The sequence below is a fragment of the Cuculus canorus genome, chromosome 5 (genome assembly GCF_017976375.1).
Source record: "Cuculus canorus isolate bCucCan1 chromosome 5, bCucCan1.pri, whole genome shotgun sequence".
In the NCBI taxonomy this organism is placed as follows: Eukaryota; Metazoa; Chordata; class Aves; order Cuculiformes; family Cuculidae; genus Cuculus; species Cuculus canorus.
In genome coordinates this window covers 43,800,039-43,823,328 of record NC_071405.1, presented here as the reverse complement: position 1 = coordinate 43,823,328, position 23,290 = coordinate 43,800,039, and the positions used below count along the sequence as shown (strand labels likewise).

Below are 23,290 nucleotides of genomic sequence, written 5' to 3'. Positions count from 1 at the left end.
AGACCTATCAAGCAAACCCAAATTGTCTAAATCTGAACTCAGTGCCATTGTCACCTTTCTCTGATTACAGCAGGACATGTCTAGCTGTCCTATGAGCTACAATGACCTTTAAGTATTTAATCCATGATTCCATAATAGTAATGACAATTTTTATTTCTCTCATCATATATGTTATGTCCAAATGATAAATAAATATCCCAAAGCAAAGTTAGTTCTCAATTTTTATTTTGATGAAAGTGCCTAATGGGCACAATTAGCTGGTTTCAGTGAGCCCCACTGCAGGCTGTCTGAGCTGAGCTGATTAGCCTGATTGCAACATTACTTTCAGTTAAATGGGAAGCAGGACATTCAGAGAAGCTGCGAGAAAGAACATATGAATGTGGTCTAATGCAGATTTTTTTGCAGAAATGAACTTACTTTTGGTCCAGGAAGTCATAGTCACTAGTGAAGAACAGTATCAAGCCCTTTGTGAAGGAAGAATTTTTATGTCTACTTGGTTGTTAAAGCACACATATATAGATTCTATGTTTCCAGACACTGGCAACTTAAATAATGACATATGTAGGAGAAGGAAATAAGATCCATAGGTGGTCCTTTATTTCTCCCTCTGATTTTGTGATGCTTCTTTTTTTATCCAATGATTTGGTACAAAGTACACATTCTTCTATACCTTGTTGGGATGTGCAACATGGCAAATAATCTAATCAAATGAGTTAGATGAGTGTTGCTTGTGTACAATTTAAGACCTAAAAAGGCCTACATTGACATAGGGCATTCTTCACCATGTATTACCCATACGGGATTATATTAGAAAAGGAAAAGGGCTCGAGGTAGACAAGGTGCTGATTCGTCTTTGATTACCTAAAGCCAGCTGCCTTCTTATGAGTATGTTCCATCAGATCAAGGATTAGATAAGTAAGAAGATGGCTTAGATACGCCCTCTTTCCCCTTATTCCTCATTTGTGGATAAGCCTGATTTTCTTTTTGTAGAAAAGCTGAAACAATTATTAATGAGATATGGAAAGAAAATGATAATTAACAGGTAGATCTATGTGTTCAGCTTAATTTAAATGAGGACCTTATGTTAAGAAGCGTGGAGTTCATCACAGTTGCTGGAATGAATAATATCAGAATTACACCTTGATATGCAGTCAGGACCAGCTGTGAAGAGCTGATACTATATACATATCTGAATGACTATCCAGATATCAAAAGACTCTTATTTATGGAATAGTCCAAGGGGAAAATGAGTGCCCGTGATGTTTTGTTCTGTGCTGTTGAGAGTTTTCTGAACTTCAGCCAGCTGATTGGTAAGTGAAATAGCAATAAAGAAAATGAGGAAAAAGTTAATGAGTGGTAAGAAAAGGAGAATCAAAAACCCTACTATTTTCAGTAGTGTCACTGGATCCAATCAGAGAGCTGACAGCTGAAACCCCAGTGGTGACAGGGAATTTATTTCCAGGCAAATAAATGGGAAAGAAATGGCCCGTGAATGACTTCATCTCAGTAATTTAACGCTACAGACCAAACAGTATATTCTCATTGCAGCTTACCACATGAGGCTGTGCTTTTTTAGCAAACTGAGTAGCAGAATTGGGGAAACCATGGCTGCAGCCACAGCAGCAAGCGAGTAATGTAAGACCACAAAGATACCATAAGCACAGCCCAAGAGAATTATACATTATGTGTAGTGCTATGTTGAACATGAAAGCCATAACTTGCTACATGTTTGGACTGTAAGTACAGAGCACCAAACTCCCTTACACTTGTTGCTTCACTTTTATTATTAAGAATTTTCTCATTGCCTTTCAATTTTGCCTTCTGCTTGGCTGATGTTTAAACTCAGGAGTGAATGGGATCTGTCCTCCTCTTCATTCTTTTCTTCAGCTCTGGTAGCAGTTAATCAAAGGACCAGGGAATAGAGGAGAGAAAGCATAAAGCTGTTTTCCTTCCCTCCTGTTTTTAGACTTGAGCCTAGGCTCAACGTGTAGGAAGGACTTACCTTGTAGAGTAGTATTTATTTTTTCTGATATAGACTGATGCAATACCACTAGTGCCCGATATGCTTTGAATCATAGAATATCTCAAGTTGGAAGGGACCCATAAGGGTCATCAAGCCCAACTCCCTCCTCCTCACAGGACTGCCTAAAACTAAACCACATGACTAAGAGCATTGTCCAAGTGCTCCTTGAACTCTGAAGGGCTTGGTGCCCTGGGGAGCCTGTTCAGTGATCAGCTACCCTCTCAGTGAAGAACCTTTTCCTAATGCCCGCATTCCTTCTTGTATTGCCAAGGTGCTGCTTTATGACAGTCAGTGTGACAGCACCACGTACAGGAGTCAGAGGAGCTATGCTAATTTATAGCTGTTGAAGGCTTAATCTGGTTGTCTAAATGGCTATCAGTGTTTCTGATTTCCTAACTCCTGGTTGTTTAATCTATTAACTAGTAGCTTTTAGCTGTGTGTTAGCAACATCAGCTTCTCTCTCTTACAGTCACCGCAGGCTAAGATTCCCTATCACTCAGAAAGCCTCCTGCACCCAATCTTTTGTCTCAGCATTCAAGAAATTGTCATGTGCCAGAATTTCTTGAAAAGAAACCTGGCTCTGAGCCATTTTAAAAGGGGACCCAGAAACCAAGCCTCATCTTGCCCTTTGCCATAGGCTCACCAAAGCAGCATCTGTGTTTGTGTTCCCAATCATTGATTTGCTCTTTTAGCCACCTTAACACTGTTTCTTTAATTTAAGAACAACATTGGCATTTTTTTCTTTAAAGGTTAGAATTACCTAACCCTCCAAAAATTGAGCTCTGGAAGTTAAAAAGTGAAGGCTAGTTAGTGTAAATCAGTGATGTCTACACTGTAACCAGATCTGTGTTGGTTCTATAGATACTTCAGTTCCCCAGTAGAAGAATATTAACAGCTAAAAGGCAGAATTAGGTAAACCAAATTGACTTGCTGTTCATTTTACAAGCTGCTGCAAGACTGACTTATATGCATCTAATGCAGCAACCACTGTGTAGCACATCTGGGAACAGCAAACTGCAGGGAAAACCAGCAGTAGAATTTAAATACAGACAAATACTCTACTTTGTCCTTTTTTCTTTTCTTGACCACCTGCTTCTTGCCATTTACTTCACTTACACATGCAGTGCAGTTTCTAGATAATGTTTTGAGACTCTAGAAATAAAATAAATTTTCTATTGCTGTAATTAGCAGTTGAGGTCCCATTGCAAGTTCAGCTCAGGGTTTGCAAATATGTGTAAAGGGAGAAGTGCAGTATTTCACATTAATTTTTTTTCCCCTTCAGCTCATCGCAAGTTGGCTGAGCGGCATGGTCATGCCATTTGCCCTTATCATCTTGCAGAGCTTCTGTCAGTTTGCCCAGCACTTGGTGTCAGCCAGATGTTTGGTGTGAATATAAGTGTAAAACCAGCCCTGCTGACTCACTCGCTCCCCAGTCAGGGTGTGTGGGGACCACTTGCTGCTGCTCTCATCCCACTCTCAGAGCACTGAGCTGTCTGATCACGTTCCATGCTGGAGCTCCAGCTGACAAGAAATATCCTGGGGATGGTAGGTTCTGGGAAGAAGCTCCATTTACTAAGTACACAGGTGATGTTAAAGTCTGAGTAAAAGGTGTATGTTCAGACACTAATTAACTTTACATGTCTTTGCCTTAGATGGTGAATACTGGATTAACCTCAAGCCAGACCGTTTAGTTGTATTTGCTATTTCCATTAGCTGTATTAAGTGGACTCAAGCAACTGTTTTGTTATTAATAGAGCAGTGCTGGTTCTTGTAAGAGCTAGTCTAATGTTTTAGTTCTTCTTCAGCCACGTTGTACTTCACAAGTAGGATGAGTTTCTATCTTGACCAGGATGAATATTGACACCAGATCACATCACATTCGCATTATGTTTGCAGAACTGAAGTAACCCATAAAAAGAGTCAAAGGCTAGTGAGACCTTTATTTCTGCCAAGGGATAACAATCTGTGATCTGTTAAATGGGACTATACCCACCTAGCTGGTGGTGCGAGAGTGATAACTGGCTAATATATGATGTCACTTAATTGATTTTGACACAGTTTTTGGAGCAGATGAAAAATGACTAAAACCACAACAAAATGCCACTTAAAATCCTATGACATATAGTGTAGGAATATTCAATTCTCACTTACTAATGCAGTTAAGACTGAATGATTCCAAATGAAAGGAGTAACGAGACAAAAAAGAAACACTGTTAAAACGGCATACATTGTATATCTTCCCAGAAATGATTACTGCAGATTTCTTTGAGCCTTATTGATCAGCAGGAGTTTTTGCACATCCATAAAAAAATATAGCCCGAACATAAACAGGGCTGTACTATGTATTCAGGAGGCATAAAGCATGCATGACTTTGTCACAATCACAATGAATTAACTGTTCAGGCTTCTAGAGAATAATAGTGATGAACCAAATTTAGATAGATGCTGTTTTCATAATGAAGTTTCTGTTCGTAAGTTTACTTGTATACATTACTGCATTTCTACAGTTTATGAGCAAACTTAATCATTTTTATACTGAAAAAGAAAGATCAAGAGGCTAAAGAGATTTACTACCAAGGAAGTATTATAAGAGCTAAATATGGTCAGCCTGGCAGATGGGACATAAGTCTACAATTATTTGGGGAGGCTAAAAACTGTGGGCAGATAGGAAGTGTGCAGGGTGCTATAAAGGATAGTAAGTGTGAGCAATGGTATGGAACTAACAGAAGAAGGATTCAAGTGTCAGCAAAAACTTCAGTACTGGGATGTAGAATCGGAGTTCACTGTGATGGAAGTTGTTGGAATCAAACTCTCCTTTCCCTTTTGTTGTGAAGTTCATCAGAAGAGCAATACACTGGGATTTTGACTGTAATTCCAGTTATTGTTACGGTCTGGGCACCGCCTTGTAATTTCTCATTCATTGCTCTGTTTCTTTTTCTTCAAGTCTTCTATGTTGCAGAAGTAGTAATTTCTAAGATGCAAGTACAATTCCTATTGCACTTTTTCTACCGTTCTCCTCTCCTTGCTCAGTTCCTTGGAAAAGAAAATGAAAGAAAATTTTAAAAAAACTAAACAAGCCTTTCATAATGTTCTTACTCCCTACTAACATATCAGCTCAAAATGCCTCTGGGGAATTATATTAAATCAAACTTCTTTTGAGAACTAGTGGTACATTAAACACTTCTGCTTTCAAAAGTGGAAAATAGTTTCCTTTTTTTTTTTTTTTTTTGAGTGCTGATAAAATCTGTACCATATCAGTTTTTATTCTGTGGAACTCATGTACCAGTATGTAACAAAAGAGTTATTCTGGGAAACCTTCTAAAATGCTTGGCAATGATCTTTGTACTGCTGCGCCTAGAAAGCCAGAGCCAACATTGGTAAACATTGGTGCCTAAAGTCAGGTACAGGACCCCTATAACGAGCGGGTGGTTCTCCATTATCTGAAATTCTGTTTTCCAGTACCTCAGTGGGAGTTCTTGCATTGTTTTTGACTTTTCATAGGTGACTTGATTTTTTCCGAAGTGTGATATATGCAATAAATTTGCCAATGGATTACAGCATTCAGGACCTCTGAAGTGAGCACCCTTCTGGTGCTCAGCTTTATGCGCATAGGTTTGTAGATGCATCTGGTTTGATTTGGTTAGGCATGGGGAAGCTACACTTATGCAGGGAAGATACAAGATTTTGACAGTACCAACCACAGTATGAGGCATCTCCACTCAGTCTATCAGATATTAGTTCAATATAAATGATGTAGTTTATCATAATAGGAAAATTACAAAGCATATTTAATTTGAGGAATTAATTTTCAGTCGGCTTGTTTAAATGTGGCTGCTATAAAATCCATTCAATTCTTTTTACTTTAATGGAGTGCTGTGAATTTGTAGATAAAGGTTTGACTTCATTTATTCAGAAAAGAGAGATACTATTTATACCTTGAATATTAAAGACAAGATGCTATCCCTGCAGAGAAGGTTATGTGCAGAATGTGGTTTAATTTTTGATAGTGTTTCTGTTCATATCAAATTATGATCTAAAAATCAATATTAAAAAAATGGCAGATATTTTAGCCCTAGAGCACAATAACACAATCCGATAATCCACCTTTTAACTCAAAAATAAAGGACCTTCTCCTTTTGATCAGAACAAGCAGAGATCTTTTATTGTGTGGAAAGCCTGCACTTCAATATGTGCCTTTGTATTAAATCAGAATAAAAGGATAAATGTAATAATTGGGTAATTGTGGGTCATACAAAGCCCCACATTCCATTACATTTATTGACACTGAGAAGGAATAAAACCTTCTAGAAAAAGATAAGGCTACGCCTCGAGTGCTCAGTCCAGTTTGGGCTTCTGAGTGGAAAAGGCACATACGTACCAGGAGGGAGGGAGTCCAGTGGAGGGCCACCATGATCAGTATGGGGCAAGGGCAGACTGGGAGAGCTGAATTTATTCGCTCTTAAAAAATTAAAGCAAGGAGGTTTTATTCCTATCTTCAACTACCTTACAGTAGAATCTAAGGAAAATACAGCTTTTGGAAGGATTCACAGGGGTTGGACAAGAAGTAAAAGACACAAGTTAAAACAAAGGAAGTACCAATTACAGATGCAGAATATTTTTGTTGTCATGAGGATAGTCAATTATTGTAAGGTGTCCAGTGAGGCTGTAGGTGGCTATCCATCTTCATCCTTGTAGATGCTTAGAAGGTGGCTGGGCACAGCTCTGCACAGCTTCATCTAGTTGACTGTGCTTTTAGCAAAGGTTTCAACTAAATGATCCCTGGGGTCATTGCCAATCTGTATATTTCGTAGTTCTAAGAAATTGCATCTTCTAGCAGCCACAGCTGGACTGTTCTTCAGGACCAAAGTAATATATGTACATGTTAGTTCCAGGCAGACAAATTAAAATCCCTCCCAGGCTATTAAGTTAAGAGTACTCTTGGAAGATCAACCATTTTAGCCCAATGTGTAATCTCTGTAATTTCTTCTACCTGAGGTCCTTATTAGTGAGAAAGTGAAATGTAATACTGAAATTAAATCTGATCAGTGAGGACTTGGTAATCCACTGTAACTAAGAGGCAGAATGCTAGACTATCAAACTTGCAATTGATGTTGCAGAGGAAAGATTGCCTGTAAATCTTGGGGTTATTTTTCTCTTCATCCTGAGAGCTGCTGCAGACCAGGAGCAGTTAGCTTGCTGGAACATTTCTAACTGGAGCAACCAACCTGCTGATGTGTTTTACTTCATATTATCTCTGTCAGAAAAGAAGCTAATTGACCCCCTTGCAGGCGAATTAACAGTGTAGGCACAATGTGATGGAACACATAGGATGGGTCTCCCTCCTACTTGCTTGCTCTTTGTTGAAGAGGATTTCAATAACACTTTGCAAGAAACTTCTGTCTCCTGTCATTAACTAAGTTGAGAAGAAGGTCTGGCACACTGAGATCTTACTGTCTCCTTCTGAGACAGACTCTCATCAAACTAGAAGCATTACTTCAGGGATCAGGGTAAACACAGAATTCTTGATTTTGCCATCAGTTATGTGTTTAGTCTCATAGCAAAATGCTAGGAGACTAACAAGACCATCACAGATTGGTTTTCATTATACTTGGTCACTTTTGTCTTTGGGAAACTGTGAGATGATCAGCTACTCCTGACACAGAGAGATGGGCAATCTGAGCAACATGACATAACTGTTGAGAAGTGCCTCTATGAGCTATAATGGAGATGTGCTTTAAATGATTTACATAAAGAACAGTTCTTGACTCTCGCACTGATATTAAGAGACTGGATGAAGGGAACTGAAAGAGGGGAGATTTATATCAAATATTAGGAAGAATTTTTTTACTGTGGGGGTAGTGAGGCGCTGGAGCAGCTTCTTCAGAGAAGTTGGGGATGTCCCATCCCTGGAGGTGTTCAAGGTCAGGGTGGCTTTGAGCAAACTGATCTAGTGGGAGGTGTCCCTGCCCATGGCAGGAGGCTTGGAACTGGATGGTCTTTAAGGTGCCTTCCAACCTAAACCAGAACTAGTGGGTCAAAAGCCTAGCACAGCTCCAGTGAGGATGGGGTTAGAAGTTAGGACCTTTTCTTGTCTAATAGTTTTGACTCTCTCCGACATCAGGAGGGTGATGCATAGCTATGAGGTAGGCTTGATAGCAACTGCATACTGTCTTTTATCTATTCCTTTAATGGGAACCTGTGGGAAAATTGTAGGCTTTGTAGAACATGAAGATAACTGCTGAGAAACTGGCTTTAGTTTTCTTAAGGGTTGGAAATGAGCAGTGGTAGCTACAGAAAGGCGTCACCTTACCTCCCTTCTCATCAAAACCTCTGTGGGTTTATTTTGTGTGTAATTTATGAAAAGCTGTGCAGTATGCACCTCTCCAGTGAACCTCTACTAGGTTACATCCCACTATTTCACGAGTAGTATGGTAAAGCATCTCTGTACAAGGTCAGATTAATCTTTTTTTATGGAGTTTTACATGAATGCTTTCTTTTGGGATTGTTGTTTCTCCATGCATAAATCTTTATTATGCCAGCAGCCTGCAGCCTCAGTGAACCAAAGCAAAACTCATTTTTATTCTTCTCTGTATTTATCACCACAGTGAAAGAATTCATTTGAAAAAGAGCTGCAAGAGCTTCTAGCAGGTGTGTTGGGGGTTTAGGTGCTGTGAGCGTTCAATGGGCTTATGTTTCTCCCTTTTAAATTTGAATTGCATATGCCAAGCTGGTTCTGACCCCAAATTAGTCATCATTCCCTTTGGGATGATACTGAGGATGGAACTGCAAGTCAACTTTTGTTGGAAGGTGCTGTGGGAATAGAGGCAGAAGTTGTGCATGCGTCTATGCATGCACTTTTGTCTGTTGGATTAGAACATGCACTGAAGTGTTCAGGCGATGCTTTGCAGCCAGCTCAGTCTAAAGCCTCAATTTTTACTGTCTGACATGTTGGTTTGGGTTCAGGTAGAGTTCTTTCTTAGAGGGGAATGATAAATGTGCTGACATGTAAGTGCTGATAGCTTGTACCAGGTGCTCGATTTGAAACATCCGCCTTGAGGTTAAGTTCACCTAATTTGCTTTTGCAACAAAAGATACAATGTGTTTCTCTACTGTCTGCACACAGTGGAATAACTAATACATATTAGTTATCTGTGATGGAACAGTGTACCTACTGTCAATGAATGCAAATATTAAGAAAGATAAAACTAAAGGTTTTATTTAAAAACAAAAATTATTTTCTATGGAGAAAAAGTATAATCCTACTTATCTAGGTTTTGAATTTCTGAACAATGTACATTAGTTTTTGTTCACTGTATGATTTTCGAAATCTGCAGTGCATGAAACTAAATTCCCACCAGTAATTGCTTGGAAGAACCTCTGAGCCTAGATGGGGAAGGAGTTAGACATGGTACATAATCGAGAGGACTTTTATTCCGACATGTCCTAAATTTTGAGTGCTCGACTTTACAATTTTAGCATCTTTTACTTTGGCAACATTGTATCTATTTCTCTGGTATGAATTGAAGAAGGCAGGAGCACAGAAGACCCACCCCATAGCCTTCTGCTGCTGGATACAGTAGCACAGCTGGCAACAGCAGCTGCCTCCTCCAGTCCTAAGATTGGAGACTTTAGCAGAGTTGTATGACTTCTTGTTGCAGGGGAAAAAACTCGAGTCATGGAATTTCACTTATTTTATTGCTTATTAAGATAAACTTTTAATTATTAATGCTAGTTTTGGGAAATAATGACAATTACACACCTGAGAAAACATTTCATCTTCCCTCCAGATGCTTTTTCTCCCCCCTTGCCAGTCTCCGGCCCTCTCCCCACACATCATACTCAGTCATGGAGGTCACTGTGGTGTGGTTTCCTGTTTTCTCCCATTCTTTGTTTCTTGCTCTTTTTCCATGGCTCCAGCACAGGGTCCTCCACAGGGCCTGCTGCACAGGCCTTGACTTTTTTTTCTCTAATGTCTTCTGCCCTGATCGGCCACTGCCAGTAGTTCAAGCTTCTCTAAAATGGGTAGCCAAACCATTCCCTGCCTGCTTTTAAGAACATTCTTCCTCAGGCTTCCTTTTCTCTTGCAAAGTATTTCCCTGGTTTCATCTCTACCGCCTCTGTGCTGGTGAGTGCAGAAAAGAGAGGAAATGCTTTCTTGATATCACAAGAAAAGCGGGTTGCTGAATTTTACTCCCATCTTGGCTGTACCTGTTAGTTCTAGGTCATGTTCTGTGAAATGAGACTGGAGGCTGTCAGCTCTGAGGGATTGTCAGAAAGGTATTGTGGGTATGTGTGGGTGCCAAACGAGCAGGGAAGATGCTCTGTGGAATGGTTTATAAGTTATTTGGTCATACGTGAGCTGCAGGAAAGATGTGAGTAGGCTTTTTGTGGTTCTAAACTTTGAAAGTTTTAATTGCTGAGCCCTCTCACCTCACAACCCTGCTGGTTGTGTGAAATGCAGGTTTTTGAGGGCTAATAACTTTTGCACAAAAATCCACTCATGGTTAGGTGAAACAAAAGTTACTTTCTTGAAATGGAGCCACACTTTGTTTCGAGTCCTTGCTCTAAACACCAGACTGAGAGGATTTCAAATTAAGCCAACAGAAATTTAACCTGGCCAGAATAACATACTTTGTCCTGATTCTTTCTTGGGAGTAATTGAAGTACTATTTTTGAAGCTTGTCCAGAAGCTTTTATCCTTTAAACAGAAACAAGCTCAGAGTATGTAAGTGTAGACAATTAAGGTTTGGCAAAATTATAAACTGATGAAATTTGAGTCCTGCAGTAGGAAATACTGATCACTCTTTATGATGCGTACAGTCCTTTCTTTGTTCCAGAAATGGCCTAATGTAATCCAGGCTATGCCAGTGATTTGCACAGGGTGACAGTGGTGTTCATGTGCACATTTTGAAAAAGTCAGGCTCTGTGGATGACCAAAAAAGTACCCCAGAGCCAAATAAAATATAGCAAAATATCTGTGCATCTTTGTAAATAGTAATAAGCTTTGTCCTGTTTCAGTTAATGCTATGCCGCAGGCTAAAAACATAAATATAAAAAATAAGCAAACTGCACTAAGGCTGGTTTGCAAATCCATACAGAGCTAAATGTTGGCTGGTAATGATACAGAAATCAGCTTGGATCATGAGAGTGAATGAGTTCTGTGATTCAAAACTGCGTAGTAATAGGATCCAGTATTAGAGTCAGGCAGGTGTGAAGATACTGGTGATGAAGATTTGAAAAATTGCTCTCACGGAGTAATACGCAATGAGCTCTGTAGACAGTGTAATTGTACTAGTGGAGAAAGGTATTTTCCCCTTCTTGACCTTTTACCCTCTATTCAGTCACAGAAATCTATAGGTTCAAAGATTTGGTTGTGACTCATCAGGCAATGAAGGAGCTCAGATGAGGCTTTGTAACTATTAAACTTTTATAGGTTTGCAGCCTTGTAGTTGAAACTGAAGAGGTGGTAACTGATTTTTCTCTTGGGGATGGGATTTCAATTAAGTCAGTGTTGCTGACTTGCAGACCGCCAAGTGTGTGACGTTTGTGTTATGGGGAGCAGGACCTTTTCCTGAACCCAAAAAGTTTCCAAATTTACTCTCTCTTTTACCTGTTTTGCAAAACTCAGTTTCACTAATGCATTGATAGCACTTGCTCTAAAGTCTGTGCAACTTCTGTGTTGATGCTGCTGCAGACCTGTGTGGCAGACCTATCCAGCATCTTTGCAAAAAGGAGGGGATATGGTTTTTCAGAAGTGTTTGGCATTGCCAACATTTCCTCTCACTGAAGTTGATCAGAGCCGAGGGCTTTAGAGAATCTACCTGAAATCCCTGTCATAAAAGTTTTTTATCCACTCCTTTTGAGTATTGATTTTCAGTCAGTTGCATGGCTTATGAGGAGAAAAAGAAACGTACTGACTTTGCTTTGATGTCTTCAGTGCAAACCAGTCTCTTTCAGTTGAAACCCATGGGTGCTTTGTGTAGCTATCTGAAGCTGCTTGTAGAGCTAGCCTGGTATACAAGCTTTTTGGTGTGCCTTTCACTTTTCCCACAATTCGTCCTGAAAGGAGCTATGTCTCTGTGGTTTATGGACAAGACTACCTTCTTTTGCAAGAGGAGGTCTAAGCTGTGGATTTTGCTGGTATCTTCTTAATTTGAAAAATCTGATGAGAAAAAAAACCCCACAAACAGCCTGGGAAGTGTCCTTAAGGGTCAGTATGAAATAGTGCACTGCCCTATTGGGAGGGCAGATTGTTGTAGGGTTTTATGCTGTTCTACTGAAATCAGTGATATGAATGAGCCAAATGCATGCCCAGATACTGTTGTGTTTCCTTTACCCGCATTTTCAGTTGCTGTGAGTTGCGTGCCTTCTGTTCTGCTCTAACACAGCAGCTTTGCATCTTGCTGCCTGTATGACTCCCACTACCCATTCTGCATGATCTGCTAAATGTACTTATTGTGCATCCAGAAAAAGCTGAAATAGATGACGATGGTTTTTGCTTTTTGTTTTTTCCCCTGCCCCTTCTTCTCTTGACAGTTTTTTATCATGCTGTTAATTATATTTCTGTTGGAGCTCACTGTTGTGATTCTCTTCTTCGTCTATACTGACAAGGTGAGTCAGATTCTTCATTTTTCTTTCCCCTTCAGCAATTTTTATGCCCCTTTTCCCTATAAATAAATCATGAAGTGCTTGGCTTGGTATGCACATCATGCTTCTGTCTTTCTTGACACCTCTCTCAGAAGGAGCTCTCTCAGAATGCATAAACAGCCTTACGGGACAGGGCTCTCTTGCTTGCTCATGCGTACAACTCAAGGTCACAGATATTGCTAAGTGCATATGCCACTTGAAAAAAAAAAGATGCCAACCACACACACACAAAAGCAAAGAAGCCAATGAACCTTACTAGGAACATGTAGGGAGAGACACCCATCAGAACAAATAGGATTTTAAAAAATAAGTTTACAATTTAAGAGCCATATTAATGTTGTTACAAAGGAGGTGTCCTTGGCACAAGCAAAGGCACATAATTTGTTATCTTTGCAACTTGCTCCTTGCAGCACATGTATATTTAGATTCTAGTGGAAAGTCAATATAAATGTATAAAAGTTTAATAAACAAAGCCTTTACTTGTGGCTTCAGATTTTACTTCTGCTTGGCCTTTGTTCCTTTGCTCACTTGGTGTTTCTGTTGTAAGGGAATGATTGCCTGTCTGAATTATATTTATCCTTAAAATATTTTGTCTAAAGAAACCCTCCTTCATGAATAAACCTGAACCAAGAATGTAATTGTGTGTAACCTGCCTACTGAATCAAAATGGTCAAACAAAATCTCTTTACAGCTCAAGGCTTGAAAATTACAGGATAGCTGGCAAAATTTTGCCATGAATTACCAGTCATCAAGTACATGACCACTAAAAAGCTGCTTCTGGAATGGCAGGTCAAAATAGCAAAAAATAGACAAAAATTAAAAGTGACTACACAAAATATCAAAACAAAATTAACGGTTGACCAAGTTTTAGTAAGTATGTTTAGCAATAACCTGGATGAGGACTGGATAAGATGTCAATGTCACTTTCCAGAAAGGCTCCAAGTTAGTTAATGACCACCGTGAGTGATTGTAAGATGCACTTCTGAAGGTCTGAAACGAGCTAGGTTTCTGGACAGCATACTGTAGCTGGAACATGGAATTAACTTGCAAGGTAATTAAAGTAGAAGGGGCAATTTAAAATACCTTGTACGCATTATTGGATTGTGAATTACTTGTAACCTCTTGGGAGAAAGATGTACACGTCATACATGACAGCTTAATAAAGGCATCTACTTAATTTGCAATGGGCCTCCAAATCCCAAATACTGCACTTGGCTATATTTAGAAAGAGAATCAGTTAGAAAATATTATCATGTGGTGGACTCACCTCACTGTGAATTGAATATTGAGTTTTGGTTACAGAAATAGTTAGAGTGGCTACATAGGTGGGATTATGGAGACTACCCTGATTCAGTTCAGAGGAAGAAAGAGAACCTTTGCTTAAGAGGTCTTAAGAAGAGAAATGATAGTGGTTTCTAAAATAATGACATACGAAAGACTTGTCCTGAACACAGAAGAAAGATGCAAAAATGTTAAGGAGTAGGTTTAAAAAATAAATGTTACTTATGCTTACACTTTAGAGGAAAAAGTAGTGAAAAAGCATCAGAAAGGAATCCTTCCATCCTTCAGCCTCTTGATTTGCAGTGGCTTTTATTTGTTCTTAATAAAGAGATCGGGACATATAACTTTCCTCTGAGTCACATACTGTAGGTTGATGGAGGAGGCACACTAGCGTTGTCTGTAAGATCAAAACAGAGTCTGAAATATAGGCACCAGTTCAAGTGCAGTTTCACTGGGTTAAGAAATTGCTGTACTCTCTGTGTTGCAGATGATCAAATTTGAGGCTCTTAATGCTCCTGTATTACTTTAAATCCATGGTCTTATACCAAGAAATCAATAGTTTGCCTCTGTGTCACGCTTACAGTCCTGCACACAGAATAAATAAAACAGCATTAGCCCCAAACTAGTATCTTTGCACAGCCTGCTTAGAGTTCATGTGATCACTTTCCTGATGCGAAGAGCAGTATTGCCACACTTTCTGTTATGGGGAAGTAGCTAACCCGGACAATTTCACCACACTAATTCAGATAGTGCAGTTCCTTGGAAAATCAGTGAGCGAACAATCTACACTAACACTTGCACATCAGAAGATAGTAAGATTAATTTTATGTACAAAAACCGTAAAAGATCTACAGATTGAGACTCCTGTATTGTTCACATGTGTGTTTGTGTATATACTTATATATAACAAGCATATTTCTTAAGTACCTGGTAGCCTGCTGTTAATTACGAGTACATGAGATAAAAAGGGGGCAATTATTATTTTCTGATTTTTGGCTTGAATAATGGATTACCTTGCAGTTTTCGTTTACTCCTACTTTGTCAAGTGGAAGGACTTTGATGTAGTTACTTCATCCCCTGATGCAAAGCTTAATCAATGTTCTCCTCTTTCCATGAAGCAAGGCAGTGTTATTACCCTATTTGCATGGAAATGCAGGAGCTGAGACAGTTACCCAAAACACTGCCGGCAGCTGGGGCCAATTCCAAACTTAGAATTTGGTGTTTTGGCTGACAGCAAGGGATTTAAGAGACTGAACTCTGCTGATAGGTATTGCAGCTGACTTAATAACGCCTGTCCAGTGAATGATGTCCATTTTGTTCTGTAGAAAGCTGGTGCTTGCACTGCAATATCAGCCACAGGGTAAATGTGCGTCCAGGCGTATGTGGACACAATGCTCAGGCTCCCACACTGTGAAGCAGTCTATCTGTATCCATCGCTGGGACTGTTGCTTTAGTAGCATGCTAATTATTAAAAAGCATGAAGACAAAAGTACGTCCATTCACAGATAGGTTTCTGGCACGGCACATTTATTCTTTTGCTGTGGAAGAGTGTGCAACTGTGGAGGTGGACCAAACAGGCTACTGGGACTCAAGACAGCCTAGATTGACTTGTTTTCATTCATCAGGTTGGGAGAAGCCCAGAAAATGCCTCTATCACTTGTTCTAGTGATTTGGCAGGAGCCTCTCTGAGCTTTTAAGCACCCAGCCTGCTCCTGTGTCCTAGAATGTCATCTTCCCTTTTCTTGATGAGGAAGTGTTTGTCTTGATCTTGTGAGATAAGTGCTACCTGGATTTTACAATTGTTTCTCTGAATTGGCATTGCATTTGATGCTTTAAAGAGAGAGGGGCTTGGACAAAGCTCAGGAGTACGTAGTATAAGAAGGAAAAGGGGTAATGCCTTGCTTCTTGAAACTGCACTGTAGATCTCTTTGGCAGGGTCAGCCCAAGAAATCTGGGTATTGAATGGAGCTTGTGTGATTATGAGAACTAAAGCACATTGTTATCCCCCTCAGAACACTATTTTTTAGGCTAAATTTATGAAGCAGTCCTATTTGAAGCAGTCTGAACTCCAGTGACATTATCAGAGTACTGAATGGTTTGTGAATGGCCACCCATCTATAGCTTGACTATTCTCTTTAATATGTATTATTTTGATTCCATTAATACAAAGCAGCATTTGACAGTTTTATAAGTTGATCATTTCTATATGAGGCTCTCTATATATTTATAAGAGATCCATGAAGTACTGATAAGGTTAACCTTAACTTTATTGTGTTAAAGAGAAAGCAGGAGGCCTCTGTCCTGCCAGAGTCTGGGTACTCCCTATTTCTCAAGACCAGATTGGACGCCATTAGAATATAAATTATGCTAATAAAATGCATAGTCATGTACCCATTCTAACTTGTATAATCCTTCTGATTTTAGCATCTGTATTTATTTTTACTGTGATGATTCTCCTGGAGGCACAGAAGAAAGAAGTCCATATTTACTTAGTTGCAGCTGTAATACATGATTTTTTTCAGTAGGTTTGTTTATTCAGATGTCTGCGTTTTCTCTGATTTACAGGCAGAGCTATGGTGCCACTATCTTATGCTCACAAATGGAAGAACATAACTAAACCATCATAATGTGGGTTTTTTAAATTTTCTTTTTGAAAGGTTGAACTAAGTAACATAAGCCAGTTTAAGGAACAAAGTACTGAAGGATCACTGACTACGATATTTGATTATAGGAGCAGTTACTGCTATTGGCACCTCAAAGTTAAGACCAGAGTTTTCAATGAATATTGGGCCATTAACTCCCTTGGGGATCCTGTGAAAATTGCAGCCTAAATTCCATACCTGCTTAGCTGTGTTGAAAATGGTCCACAGCATGGTAGAGGACTGAAAAATAATGGCTACTTCTGTTTTTCATGTCATGTGAAAATGCTTGTTTTCTGTGTCTGTAAATTGTAATGAGTTCCTCTGTAGCTTTTACTGCTAGCTTATAAAAACATGGTGTGTAGACTAATGCATTTCTTGTTTTAGTTCTCAAAACATTTTAAAAATTATTGGAATTCCTGATTGGTATTTTGCCTGGTCCCATCCAGATTATAGGCAGCAGACTGGAATGTAGTAAGTGTGATTTCAAGTATAGCTCAGTCCTCACAACCCCTTTTACATTTGGCTTTAAAGACAAAGTGTTAAAACTGATTTATCTTCCATTTTCTGCACTCATGTTGCTTACAGAAATGATCTGATGCTGCTGAGCCGCTCATCAGCATGAGGAAGGGGTTCACAATCAAATTGAAGACATTATCCATACAGAAAGTTCAGTTCAAACCTGTTGCAGAAACTGCTGTTCTCACTGAGCTTCGGTCCAGAGAGCCTAAAAGGCTTTGAAAGAGCTTCAGTGGGGCAGGATGTCTGCTCAGGTAACAAAATGCCTCATCTTCCTCATAGTCAGCTTAGCACACAGGGCTGTCCACGGTGCAGACACAGATGAAGTTAATCTTTTTGAAAATGGAGGAAAAGAAGATTAGGGGAAGGGACAAGATTCTTAAAATTGTGTGCAGTTTACAGGTGGTCTTAAATTATTGGTAAACAGCAGACTTTGGAAAGTCCTGCAAAAGTGGCAGAGTGGTCAGAGCGCAGCCACTCTTCAGTCAGAATGCCTGCCTGTTCTATCAGTGTTTCTTCATTATCATTTGAGTTTACCTACACTGTCCCATTATTGTACATTTTAAAACTTCTTGCAGTTGAAACTTTGACCATTAGTAGTAATATTGGTTCCCTGTATCCTCCTTGTATGAATGAACAGAGCTGTTCCTCCTGCGCAAGGCTGCCAGAATTTCAGGACTATATCTCTGTGGGCAGTATCTGCATTTGTTGACATGCAGACAGTTCTCAAGAGGAGAAGGCCATTTTTAACTCTCTGTGGTATTTCTGTGGGGATATGCTGCATTAACATAACATGATTCAGAATGTGCAGGTCCATGTGTATGCAAAGGTTTCTGAAGAGCCTGTGTATTAATGCTTTATTTTTCAGTTAGAGTTCCATTTGTGGGGGTTTTTTTTGGGTTTTTTTTTTTTTTTTTTAAGAGCTCTCTACACATTGAGCAAATCCTGGCATGCAGCATCTCTCTCCGAGAGTGTTCTGGAGTTAGGGTTTTGCATAAGTGCTGACATAGATAAAAGCTATTTCCTAGATAAACAGGAGCAGCATTGCAGGTGGATGTGGAGGAGTCTGTAGATTGTCTCCTGAATAGTGATGCACTGCAATTATTGCTCTTTGAGGCTGATGCATTAGCCCTGGTCAAGTATTTTATTTCTCTAATGCAAAATAATGTTATATAAATGGTGATATAAAATAAGAAAAGACAGAAGTGTCTCTTGGTTTATTTTACTTGGTAATAAGCTTCATTTTAACTAGTTTATTAGCATTTCAGTACTGTTGTCACGCAATAGGGAGTTGCAACAGTTTCATCAAAAGAATTTCATTATAACCAACTCGCTTTGGCTTCTTTTCAACAAAGCATTCAGGCATAGGTTTAAATCTGTCCCTATTCAGCAGATAACTTAAGTGCATGCTTAAATCCATGTGTCTGACTTAATCATATACTGAAGTCTTGTCAAAGTTGATATGCACCTTTTGTGTATTCCCTTTTAAAGGAATATTGCTAGAGAATTGCTAATGACATTGAAAAATTCTGGAGATTGTAAAGACATATCACATCTTTCAGTCCAAAGGGAATTTAGGGAAAATTATGAATGTTTGCTTTAAAGCATTATCTTTTTCTGTTTGTTCTGAACAGCTTTCCATTTACTATGTTGAACTCTAGCACCTCACTTCAACCTTTTTTTAGTAAGGTGAAGGTGAGAGGAATGAAATTTATTTGCCTCTGCAACTGAAAAGGCAAATATACCAAAGGAAGTCCCAATAGTCTCACTAATTCATTTGTCAAAGAAGGATTTCATTGAATGTGCACCTCCAAAATGCTATTAGCAGCCTTGTTGAAGGGTAGTACAGTATTGATGAAAAGAATTAAGTGCATGCTCAGAAATAGGTGTTATTTAGGAACGATAACGGCAGATAAAATGCATTAGGGCTCCCCACTGGGAACTCTTGATCAATGGTTGATCAAGGCCTAATTGATTCCTTGAGTAAAGTGTTAGCAGGAGATAGGGGGTGGGGAAAGGAAAATCAAGCTTTCCTAAATTAAGCTCCATGCTTAATACAGATGCTCTTTGTAAAGATTAGATAATGCAGTAGCCTGTCAGCTCTTTATACCACATACCTTCCTATTTTGGATGAGTTCAGAAATGAAGATGGATGTAAGTGTCTCATCCTAGTCAGTATGGTTTTTTGTTCATATTGCAATGAATTAAATATCGTTCATATTGTCTTGCTGCACAGTGCTTTTTCTCAGGAGAAATCCACTTCCGACCTCCAGCCCGGCTGACTGGAAGATCAATTCCCAGATCTGTACAGATGAATGGAACACAGCTGCTACTGCTGCCATTATGCCTGGCTTAAAGCCAGCCAGGTCTATCTTTTATTTCCTGATATCACTAAATTCATTTGAGGGTCTCCTGATAAATATTTGGCAATGCATCAGCCAGAAAAAGAAAGGGATTCCTTCTTGCTGGTTTGTAGTCCCTAATTAGAGGTTAACTCTTAATCTCAGGAGCACATCAGAGTATATTTTGTTGTGGGAGTGCTTTTACAATTATTTGTTTCCCACACCAGTGTCTCAAGTTTCAGGTTTCATAGTAGACAAAATATGAGTGGTGCAGGTCTTCAGTCAGCCTTTCTGAAGGAAAACTCTAGAAGGTGGTTATTAAATAAATTGCACAACTTCATGATTTTTTACAAGTAGTTCAGCTCTGCTTTTGCTAACTGGGAGAAGTAATGGTAAAGACTACATCCTGAGGGTGCGCAGTCTCCTAGGAAATACTTGTTGCTCTCATATCTAAATGAATGTAACGGGACCTGGCCATTCCAGAGAACAAGTTTTTATGTGACTCATCTGTGGTCAAATCATGGAATCATAGAATCACAGAATCATAGAATGGTTTGGGTTGGAAGGGACCTCAAAGACCATTTGGTTTCAACCACCCTGCCATGAGTAGGGACGCCTCCCACTAGATCAAATAAGAAGTTGTTTCAAAATCTAGGTGGATCAGGAACTGAATGCATGCTGGTATTCAGAGCTGATAAAACACAAGCAAATGGCACTGGTTTACATACACTTGATCAACACTAGTTTTAGCTAATGACTGACCCCTGGTTTTGCATCTGATTTAATTGCTGGTACATGTGTTATACAATTTTACTTGGAAAAGAAAGTTTTAGAAAGGCAATAAAATAAATACTGAAGGCAGATTTAGGAATTTAAATACAGAAAACATCAAATGCAGAGAAATGACTGAGGTGTTACATTGAAACAGACAGCAGATTTTTTATTCATTCTACAAACATTTTTGATGTGTTGCAATGTATTTCAGACAACATTAGAAAATGATAGTAAACTAAATGTTTAACAATTTTTACATATACAAAAAGAGAAGGGAAGATGGCTTTTTGTGTTATCAGGCTGTAAGCAGGCCAATACCGTGTAGCCCTTGTCCTGGATTTGTCATCTGCAATAGAATAATAATATGATGGATAGACTGCTTTATTAGGTATAAATTGCAGCTGAAGTTCTTTCAACTCCTTCCTTTTGTTGAACTCAGCAATGGTATACACAGAATGACTCCTAGTTGAAAATGAGGAAAGACAGCTCTCTTGATCTGTAGCTGTAAACCACTGCTAGTTCTGTATTCTCTTAAGGTGGAGTGTGTTGACTTTTAGGCCACAAGTCATGTTCAGGTGCTTTATACCCAAACTCCATGATACGTACAGAGCATCCACTGTGTAGCGTAGCTTCTCATTGGAAATATTGCTGCATTGCAAGACAGTGTTGTCTTTCTGACTGAGAGCTGTGGACTGAATCCTTGCTGTAAAGTTCAGCTGTAGGAAGGAGGTTCAGTGGGTGTTCTAGACACTGGCATTGTGTTTTGAAATGTATTCCCAAACCCACAAAACCAACATAATCAATGGTGGTTACTAGTCAATGGTAATCAATGTCTGCTTGCTGTTTTACTGCCCATGCCAGTAAAATAGCAACCAGGTATATCTGTAATCATCTTTAATACAGACTAATTATGTTTAATCATTTGGGATCTTGGACTCTGTGAATCGTTTTACAAATGAGCACGAAAATCAGTGATTGACTTGGTAAGAGGAAATGACTGAGCTGGAATAGAGAGAAGTAAATTTTGTGTAAAGGGATATACCTTATCAGGAAGCAGAGAGAACTTTATTTTACAGTTTCTGAGTGCACACATTTTCTGCTTGATGCTTTCAGTGCCACTGATAATTTGGATAATGGTAATATAACACAATATTGCTACAGTTTTCTGGCATTAGCAGTGAATGAGGCATGTACAAAGATTGTTTTAACCATGGCATAGTCTTAATTAACTTTTTACTGCAGTTATTTTGTGTACCCGTTTCTATGCATTTAAATTACAGAGGAGTAATCCTTGAGAGCAGAGAATTCTTGTGTAAGTTCAATTTTTTCTTGTTGAAATGTGTTCATTTACTTAAACTCCTCTCCTATTACTGAGTCTTTGATACAATTTCTTAATGATTTTTTCTGTGCTAGACTATTGAATTATTATACAACAATATATGTTTTGATTTTCTTGCGTGCTCTATTTTACACTTTACTTCCATAAGCCAAGGATCTTGTTGCTCTGCTTTATGTTTTTGCTATCTGCATCTTGCCACTCTGAACCACAAGAAAGCAGAATAATACGTGTCATCATCTTCAGCTATGCTGATGTTGCCTCTGTTGATGAAGTCCTAATCTCAGCATTTAGGAAACCTTTTCAGAGGTCACCTTGAAGGGCATATTGAAATGCAAACTGAATTGCATGTTTAAAGTTGGTAAATTATGTAAATGGAGCAAAATGGAAAAGATTCAAAAGGTCATTTTAAGATATTTAAGAAAACAACTAAAAATTCTTTCTCTAGAGAATGATGAAAGTGGAAAGTCATGAAGCATGTAAGATAAAAATATTTTGATTCAAGCCAGATATTTGTTAGATTTATCACAGAAGATGGCTAGATTTTCTTTTTAAAAAATTCAGGACCAAAGGAGTTACAATAAGATTTGAATTAATCAGAATTGTTGAAGGGATACTTAAAAGCTATGTGAGAATCAGCATAACTCTCCACACAACATGCATGCACAAGAAAGTTCCCTGCAGATTTCTTTAAGGTACACCTTTTTCTCAATGAATAAAGAATGCGTTGTAGTTTGCAGAAAAGTAGCTGAACACATTGGAAAAAAAAGAGAAGCAATGTTTCTTTCGAGGTCTGAAAGCTTGAGAAAAGAAAAAAAATATTTTGAGCACTATGAAGGAAGCAGGAGAATATGTTGTATTCTGTGAAGTGTGGTGAGGCTGGTATTTAACTAAATGTCAATGGAGTGCCCTTGCTGCTACTACCACCGCTGGTAGCCATTCAGTGGCCAGGTTTGGTTTCCCATAGCTGGATATTCTCAATGGAAACCTGGTTCGTGCTGTCTTTGGCACCGATTTACATACAAGTGGCAGAGACAGTTCTTTCATAATGAATGTTGTTATAGCAGAAGAGCATGGAACAACGAGGATTGCTTTTCTGATTGCCTATTGTAAGTTTTCTCCCTTTCAATTCTATTCTACACAGTATCACTTTTCATGTAAGAGCATCAGTGAGGGATGGTTAGATAAGTAAGACTAGGACACTGGAATGGCTCTCTGAAGGTGGACATCACAGATTTGCCATATCCATTTTAAGCCATTTAGGGGTTTAATTACATGAGACAATATTAGGGGTCAGCACAGAATGAACACAGAAAGTTAACCACTTGCTGAATGGTAAAATCTTGGCCCCAGTGAAATCATTGGGAGCTGCATTTTGTCTTCCATGAAGCCAAGCTATTATCCTTTACTTCAGGATTTTTTAATATTATCTCCCTGTTCCCCACATTCTAAATAATGCTCGCTTTAGTGTGTAAGATGGTGTATTATAGTATGCAGGACATTTCACTACATGGCAACTGTAATAATTGGGGAGTTTTGTTCTCTGACATACCTTAATCTTGCAGTGCAGAATGTTTTGGACGCTGCTGCCTGCTAAGAAACTGGTTGAACTCTGGCTGCATTAAAAACACTCATTTCCAAGAGAAATTAAGTCTAGATTTTTGTGGTTATTTGTTTCCTAATCTCTGCTGTGGTAACCTGCCTTCACATCAGTAACCTGACTTCACAT

At 38.9% G+C, this 23,290-nt stretch overlaps 1 protein-coding gene across 9 annotated transcripts in view; it reads left to right on the top strand.

Annotated features, from left to right (window-relative positions):
- The window catches only part of TSPAN4 (tetraspanin 4), a 454,376-nt gene that overhangs the window by 391,546 nt on the left and 39,540 nt on the right, over positions 1-23,290 (top strand). For 8 of the 9 annotated variants that reach the window (XM_054068313.1, XM_054068306.1, XM_054068309.1 and 5 more), the window contains one exon: positions 12,560-12,634. The exons of the other annotated variant lie outside the window; for it this stretch is intronic. In XM_054068313.1, coding sequence (XP_053924288.1) covers positions 12,560-12,634 — 75 coding nt within the window. The remainder of the gene's footprint in view (positions 1-12,559; positions 12,635-23,290) is intronic. 9 annotated transcript variants of the gene reach the window in all.